We start from the raw sequence: 8,790 nt of genomic DNA on the forward strand, positions 1-8,790 counted from the left end.
TGCATTTGTTGTCATGTCTCCTAAACTGTAAAATAAATGCAATGTTTTCGATTTGAACTGCTACTTCATTGCTTCATTTCCTGGATTATATTATCTTGTTAAACAATGTGCAGTACTGAAAAATCTATTAGTCTCTGTTGTTTCATGTCTCAGCATTTTATATAATGTTAAGAAAAGTGCAAGATGAATAATGTTATTTTTAAGAAGGGTCCATGTCTGTTAAAAGGTAAGTTTGGCATTTTGGAAAATAAGCTTATTCACTTTATTTCAGGGAAGTAGATGAGATGAAGGATACAAATCTAATTTCTTCTTCTTCTTTCGGCTGTTCCCGTTAGGGGTCGCCACAGCAAATCATCTGCTTCCACCTAACTCTATCCTCGGCATCCTCTACTCCAGCAGTCCCCAACCTTTTCTGTACCAGGGACCGGTTTCATGCATGTGGGTAGAGGAGCGGGGGTTCCAATAACAAAAACCTTTGTCAGTTCATAGTATATAATCTGAATGCAACAATTACACTTTATATTAGGCGATTACAATAATTCTACACTATAATATCAACTCACCAAAATGTAGAGTCAGTGGGAGCCCTGGGCTTGTTTCCCTGCAACTAGAAAAAAAAATTCCAAGGGCTTGTCTTGGTGTTTTGTCTCAGTGTGGCAAAGCATTTTTTGAGGGTTTCATGGCTCCATTAGCTGGTCGGTCACCGTAAATTGTACATAGTGGGTGTGGAGCTTGTGTATCGCCTGTTGCGATGAACCCGTAACTTAGGTAGGAATCGTGGTATTTTCTTTTAAATGCAGCTTTCTTTTTGCTGGCAGTCTGTGACCCTCCTGCTGTCCCATCATTTGCTCGTTCCTTCCCGAAAAAGCTCTCCAGTGAATTTTTCTTTTTGGCTCATTTTTTTAAAAGGTTAGCTTATGTCGCTGATGCTTAAAATGGCGTGCCAAAGTCAAGTGTGGTAGTGAGGCGAGGGCGAGGGCATTTTTCAAACTAAGACTAATGAAAGAAAAATAACTATAATTTTAACAACAAAATTTTTTCTTTGTGGCCCGGTACCAAATGATCTACGGACCGGTACCAGTCCAGGGTCCAGGGGTTGAGGACCCCTGATCTACTCTCACCCCAGTTAACTTCATGTCCTCTTTTAGCACATCCATATATCTCCTCTTTGGCCTTCCTCTTGACCTCTTGCCTGGCAGCTCCATCTCCAACATCCTTCTACCAATAAAACCACTATCCCTCCTCTGCACATGTCCAAACCATCTCAATCTGGCCTCTCTGACCTTGTCCCCAAAACAGCCGACGTCTGTTAAATATTAAGCTACAGACAGAAAACAGTTACCTTAGCTTAGCATTAGGACTGGAGACAGAGAGTAAAAGGTAACCTGGTTCTGTCCAAAGGGAAAGAAATGTTCCTTCTAGCACCTCGAAAGTTTAGTAATTAAAATGTCTTTATACTAAACAAGCAGCAACAATTAGCATATTTCCCAAAATGCCAACCTATTCCTTTAACTGTTTTGACTATATCATACATATTATCTGTATCTGTTAAAAACCAAACTGTTCTAACTAAAATTTGGCTTCTGCTGTACAGTAAATAATGTTAAAACTCAACACAAGAGAGTTTGTGTAAGAAAGTCCAGCTGAGCTAAGAGTGAGTACGATACACACCTGACCCTCCAAGAGCCATTTCTTCAGCAGAACCAGCTGCCCAGATCCCAGGTCTGAACTGTCAGAGGGCTCCTCCCAGCGGAACGCTCGCACCACCCGGTCTGTGTAGCCCACCACCAACTCGCAGCGTCCATCACCATCTACAGACATTCACACACACTGCAGTCAGATTCAAAAGCACTACACACAGGATACACATATAAGACTGTAACACAAATATTTACCAATATCACTGATAAGGATGACTTTGGTGTTGGCAGGAATATGCTGAGTGAAGAAGGGTTTCTGGTCATCAGATGACAGGAATTCATGCTGACTGGATGAATCAGCTTTGCTTGCACTGGCTGCTGTCAGGTCAAAGAGGTGAAACCAGCCCTCTGCACCCACAGCCACCACCAAGTTCTGCCAAACAGGAAAAACACAGGACATGTAGCATCACCCCTAACATGACATTCAGCTGTTTCTTATGGATCTTTCCTCACCTTTCCTCTGTTGCAGACGTCTGCAACTGCAACACAGGTCAGCTGTAAAGCCAAGACGCATGGCGTGAGTAAGAAGCCAAATTCACTCTATGGAATCATGAGTTTTTAATCCAGTGATCTTGTTACTGACCATGCCCACACAGGTTCTTGTGATCCAAGGTTTGGAGTCGTCATTCTTGTACACCAGGAGCTTCCCACTGGTGTCTCCTACAACCAGCTCATTCAGCTACAACGAACAGAGACAGCTTGTTTACTCTGATGTAATACAAAATAAGTAGTTAATTTGCAAAGACAACTCATTAAACCACTGTATAAAAATAACCTAAACGTGCTGTTAGTCATATTTATAATCTTCAGTTTGCTTTGGCTATACTTCTTTCATTTACTTGCTCCTCTTGTTATTAAATAAATAATGGACTGAGGCAGACAAGGCACAAAGAAGTTAATGTACCGCCTAATGCTGCATTATATATTTTTACAAGAAGGGAAAAAACTATGTCAAAAAGATGGGGTACACAGTTAACCCTTGTTTACCTGTTTTTATCAGGTATACTCAGATGGTTATACTCATTTAAAAGTCTTACGTTGGTTAATACCCATACGTGAGCAAATGTAGAGAACATTTTAATGCAACTCTGGTTGTAACTTTACGTATTGTAAATCATAAGTGAACAAATGAATGTAAAATATTTGTTTAAGTTAACTTTAGCTTCATATTACCGAGTCGTTGTCTGCATCACCCAGACAGATAGCGTGTGGAAAAAGAGTTCCTGTGAAATCCAAGCTAACCCGCTGGACATAGTTTAAAGCCCTCATATCTACTACGTTAGATTTAGATGTCTAAGTCATCTAAACATATAGGTAGCTTCCTCTTATATCTAAGTAATGTTAACGTTATAACTCGCGGGTTGGTAGCTAGCTTAGCTACCGCTATCTCTCCACGGATGAGACTGAGAAGAAAGATTTAAGGTTACTCTGACGTAGACAGCGCGAAATAATATACCTAATAGCTTTGTAGAATTACTTTCATATCGAAATAAATGTTACATTTAGCAGATATATAGTTGTTAGCTAAGTTAACCTAGGCACGGGTGACAGTAAACAAAACCATGTGACTTAAAAATCTACGGATGCTCAATATAGACAAAATAGCTATTTCTCAAATCTTACCAAATTAACTTATATATGTTATATAGAAAGTCACTTTCGGCTTTTCCCGTTTTAGGGGTCGCCACAGCGAATAATTTTTATATTTAAAAGTGTATGGCTGATATACACTGGAAAATATCACAAATAAAATTGGCAAACGTTTGACCCGTAGTGTATATATGCAATAGTCAACTGAGGTGCAATACTCAAATCCTGGGGGTAAAATGCACTGTAAATATGCACATATGTAAAATCTTGTTATTGATTTTCTCTCGAATACTTTATATTGTCTTGTTTTAGGTATTTTTGAGTAGTTCTTCAGAGATCCTCATGGCTGAACTACAGGTATTTTCCCCATTGCGGGATTAATTATGGGAGTAATATTCTTGTCCTTGATTTGTTTATCTCTTGAATACTATATCTTGTCTTGTTCTTAGGTATTTGATTTGTTCTCAGGGATTAGTTGTGGGAGGATCATTCTTGTTCTTGATTTTCTCTCAAATACTATATTCTTTCTGGTTTTAGGTACTTTGGAATTTGTTTTTCAATATATGTGTATAGTGTTTGTTCTTATGGTGTTTGTTGCTGCTCTCTATTGCTGCTGGAATACAGGAATTTTTCCACTGTGGGATCAATAAAGTCCTACCTACCTACCTATATATCATTTTGACCGACATCGTCGTTTATGTAAAAGGGAGATGAAATACTCCGCCTAGTGGCGGAATAGTGTCAGTGCACCAGAATGCAGGCAACCCTTCATTTGATGAATGAATTCGAATCATTACATTGACAAACTGAATCTGAATAGCTTAATGTGAAATTGAAGTTATTAGATTGGAATTGAATTCCAATAAACCTGAAACTGACTGTAACATTTTGAAATTGAATTCATCTGCTCTGAAACTGTATGTGATCCTCACCTATGTTTCAACTATCTACATACTCAGTTTCAGTTTTGTAATTCAATTTCATTCATGTCTCACACATCTGGGTCGCTCAGAAAAACACGATTGAGTGCAGATAGCGTTTCACGCTGTTATTAAAATAGCACAAAAATTCTCTTTAGCCTTAAGGCCATCTTTCTGGGCCTTATGAGCAATGACTGGATTCACAGGTTTGTATAAATGTATAAAATATATGAGAGGAAGCAATATACAATTGATAGCTTAACTGTATCTGCTTGAGCTGGTTAATATGGTTAGTGCTAAGTGCTTAAATGTGCTGCAGGTGGCAGCCTTGCAGACTGACTCTCCTACCAAAATTGGTGGGGACCCCCAGGTTTCCCCACCAGTGCCACCTGATGACAATGACTGGAACCTCATTGACCCACGGCAGCTCAAGTGTGACCAGAGCCAAGACTCTCTTCAGCCAGGTTCAGGCTTGGGTGGGGGCCGGCCAGCAGCCAATATGGACAGCAATCTCTGCTTGGGATGCAGAGACTAAAGCTGTCTACTCCCAGTGGACAAGCCTAGTCAACCAGGATGGCCTCTTGTACCACTGCTGGTGGGACCCTACGGCGCTCTGAGATATCCTGCAGGTCCTGGTGCCTTGCCATATCTGTCAGGATGCCCTCCAGCTGCTCAATGATTTGGTGGAGGTGGGCCACTTCTGCATCATAAAGACTGGCTGCAGTTCTGCTTCTACTGGCTGGGTTGTCAGCAAGACATAGAGCTGCATACTGTATTCACAGCTGTGACAACTATACATCTAGAAGGGGCCATGCTGATGCTCACACGGTCCCCTGCAGCAGTATCAGGCGGTGGCCCCAATGGAACATTGGGAGCGGACATTCTGGGCTCTTTTCCCACCACAGATCAGGGGAACAGTTATATCCTTGTGGCCATGGATTATTTCACAAAGTGGCCAGAGGCATACATGGTCCCTGACCAGAGCGCCTAGTCTAGTTCAGTGTGCCCAGGGAGCTGCACAATGTCCAGTGGAGGAACTTTGAGGATGAGGCATTTGGTGAGGTCTGCCAGTGGCTAGGCATCAAAAAGACGGACTATGCCACTGCACAATTACAACATTGATGTGTTGATGGAGGCGTTCAACTGCACGCTGACCAAAAGCAGGCCTATGATGTCTGCTGCAAGGAAGAGGATTTTGCCCCTGGCATACTGGTGTATGCCAGGTGATTTACAGACCTGGATGAACTCATGACACTGTGACATCATACATCAGTTTATGTGAGGACATATGTGTGCCCACCAAGACCTTCTGCACATACATCAGCAACCTGGTTCACAGTAAAACTCAAGCAGCTTCATCATGCCGAAGAGGAGGCCTACAGAAGTGATTTTGATTTTTGATTTGATTTATTCTTTCAAACATGTAAAGACAGTCAATATGTCAACACACATAATTTCACACATATTCACAAATGCATTATCAATTTGCTTATACCTAGTACATGCTTGAACGGAGTAGGAAGAAGTCAGACTTATCCAGTCCTACCCCATGACATCATCTTACCATCATTGGTTTGCAAACAGTATCTCTACATAGATAATTCTCTTCTACACCACACAAGTAATATACTAACAAATTATAACAGAGTGTTAACATTCTTACATAATTACATACTTTGATAATTATCTTCTACATCACACAAGTAGAATTATTACATAGTGTTAACATTCATACACCACACCCACAATGTTCCACCTAATTAATCATTGAGCCTGTTCTTGCATATATCTTGATTGACACATACCTTTATATTTATGTTTAAACTCGTCAATTCTATTACTATTTTTTATGTCTACACTTAAATTATTCCATAGTTTTACCCCACTTATGGAAATACAAAATCTTTTTTTGGTTGTACGTATAGCATGAATTTTTAAATTTAACTGACCCCTTAAATTGTATCCCCCTTCCCTTTCATTAAATAGTTTTTGAATTCCACCAGGTAATAAATTGTTCCTGGCTTTATACATAAACACTGCAGTCTTATATCCCACTAAATCAAAAAAGTCCACTCTACTGGACTCAACTGTTCTACTCTGTCTACTCCACTTCAGTCTACCAGTTCACTTGACTGTGCTTCAGACCACTTCAAGGATAAGCTCACTTTATTTTAATCTGCATTTCCCGTATCACCTTCTCTGTGGTACACATTCAGGGAACAAGAAGTTGTTACCGGGGCAAGGGTTTAGCCTCTGAAAGAGTTCAGAATAAATGTAATGTCAGTCAAATGGTTTGTCGTGCTTCTCTGAGTCAAAGATTAGGCTTGGGCTGCAGGCTGAGGCTACCTACCCAGGCCTAATCTTTGCTTTCCTTCTGACTCAGAGAAGCATGACATTACATTTATTCTGAACTCTCTCAGAAGCTAACCTTTTGTTTTCCTGAATCTCTACAATTAAAAAGTTTTCAGTCAATGACCCTTCGATGTCCAACCTTTCATTTACACAATTATTTGACTCATCTGTCTCTGAAAAGGTGAATGTCCAGAGCTTGGTGACTGTCCAGGTCCCATTGCCCCAGTACATTTCTGCAGTGATTCACAGGGCAAGGCCACATTGGTATCTTGCCAGAAAAGAAGAAAGACTTAAGAGTTCTGTGCAGTTTAGTCACACCTGACACATCCAGTAGTGTGTTCATACAAGTCGCATCCCAACAGCTGCCACATGTAGTAATGCAATCTGCCAGAGGCCTTCCATACAGGACAGACATTTCATCAGGAATAGTGCAAGTGCACCAGAACACATGCAGTGTTTCATTTCACTTCTTTCTTGTTTTTCTTTAGATGACAAGAGAAATAAATACTGTGTAAAATTGCTAAAGGTGAAGGTACTAGAAGTGAGACTGTGTTCAAAAATATGCCACGAATCATTTTATCAGTGAAGTTTATAAAAAAAAAATACAGTAAAGAAGAAAACAAATTGAATCAGTTTAATATTTGGTGTGATCATCAATTCTTTATGAGTGTGGCTGGATGTTTGGGATGTTTCCTGCTGTAGAAAGCATTTAGGGTGGATGAGATACCTCTCATGTTTCTACGTGATAAATAAGAAGCTAATAATCTTAAATGCTGAAACATTTTTCACAATTCTTTTAAATGTTTGTCATCTTGACAAAATTACACATTCAGAAACGTCTATATTACAACAGAAAACCTTTATTTCTCCTCCGAACACCTGTCCCTGGTTGTTCCTCGGGCTAGGTACAAACAATGGGGAGAACACCCTTTTGTCGTGTATGGCCCCAGGCTTTGGAACTCCCTACCACCAGAGCTTTGGGCCGAAACTGAGCCGGTGGCTTTTAAGTCAACTCTGAAAACCCATCTTTTTAGACAGGCCTTTGGTATTTAGCTCGTCCTAATCTTAACTCGTTTTTAACTCGTTCCCTGTTGTTTTATGCTGTTTCTTATTTTGATAGGGATGTCTTTTATTTTGGGGTTTTTAATACTTGGTAGTTTGTTTTGTATAGGTTTTTGTTTTAGTACTGTCTTGTATTAGTGTCCTTTTGTGAAGCACTTTGGGCTCCTGCCGAGTTGTAAAGTGCTATATAAATAAACTATTATTATTATTATTATTATTTATTTAACTTGACCGCCTGTTTCTACTGTTAGTTTGGTATTGCACAGATTTAACAAGTTCCATTGTTGTCCTCTAGAGGACGCTGCTCTATCACAACTTTTCATGAGGTTAGAAAACGACACTGTCAACAGGCAGTTGTGAGACATCAAAGAAGCTGCAGAATCCACCACAGACGTCGCTTATTGTAACTGTATGGGTGGCTTTTTTTAAAGCTTACTCTTACGGTATTATTTCGTACATTGCATTTAAATGCCACTCGGTTGTTGTAGTTTTGTGTGAATGATGTGAAAAACTAATAAAAAAGTTGGTCAAAGAAGCACACAGTAACTTTAGCACAACGTTACATTACCTTTGTTGCAGTATTCACGGAAGTAAGTTTTTGCACATACAATATGTATTTTGCATGTTAAAGGTCGACTACAAGGCCAAACGTTGGTCTTTACGCACATAGCCCATCCACCGCATTTGGTGCACCTGCCTAAAGTAAACAAGACACTTGTCAGAAAACCTGTTTCTAATGACAAACAAATCGAAAGATAATGACTTACACGCACACACCCACAAACACGCACAGATCATTATGGGTGCTTAGGAGTTTTTGTTTTATTATCTCCCAAAACCTAACTCCCTAAAGAAAAGAGAAAAATACAGAAAGTGTTTGAATGGGAACTCGGGCGCCCAGATGTCATATTAATTATTACACTCAGCTATGACTGGAAAGCCCCTCAAGTAAAGTGAGCGCTCTTCCAGCCTCTGGAAGAGCAGCAGCAGTAGCAGAGAGGAGGAGAGAAAGTCCTCACAAAGCGCTAATTGGGCTCTGGAAGCACACTGACAGGCCATGGATAGGTTTCAGAAAGCCTGGCGATGGCGAAGGGGGGCAGGGCAGGCTGAATAGAGCCCACGCTTCTTTTCTAAACTCTTGCTGGGCCAAAACGGGAGGGAGGGAG

At 40.3% G+C, this 8,790-nt stretch overlaps 1 protein-coding gene across 4 annotated transcripts in view; it reads right to left on the reverse strand.

The window, feature by feature from the left end:
- Positions 1-3,280, reverse strand: part of itfg2 (integrin alpha FG-GAP repeat containing 2) — a 13,633-nt gene extending 10,353 nt beyond the window's left edge. For all 4 annotated transcript variants that reach the window (XR_002273784.1, XM_020587660.1, XM_020587658.1 and 1 more), the window contains exons 1-5: positions 2,874-3,280; positions 2,284-2,379; positions 2,154-2,195; positions 1,896-2,073; positions 1,672-1,811 (exon numbers count right to left, since the gene is read on the reverse strand). Coding sequence is in view for 3 of the 4 variants with exons in the window: in XM_020587660.1 (XP_020443316.1) it covers positions 1,672-1,811; positions 1,896-2,073; positions 2,154-2,195; positions 2,284-2,379; positions 2,874-2,969 (552 nt within the window). In the remaining variant the exon portion in view is untranslated. The remainder of the gene's footprint in view (positions 1-1,671; positions 1,812-1,895; positions 2,074-2,153; positions 2,196-2,283; positions 2,380-2,873) is intronic.
- Between the last annotated feature and the right edge of the window lie 5,510 nt (positions 3,281-8,790).

Source organism: Monopterus albus, unplaced genomic scaffold, assembly GCF_001952655.1.
Source record: "Monopterus albus unplaced genomic scaffold, M_albus_1.0 scaffold470.1, whole genome shotgun sequence".
Lineage (NCBI taxonomy): Eukaryota > Metazoa > Chordata > Actinopteri > Synbranchiformes > Synbranchidae > Monopterus > Monopterus albus.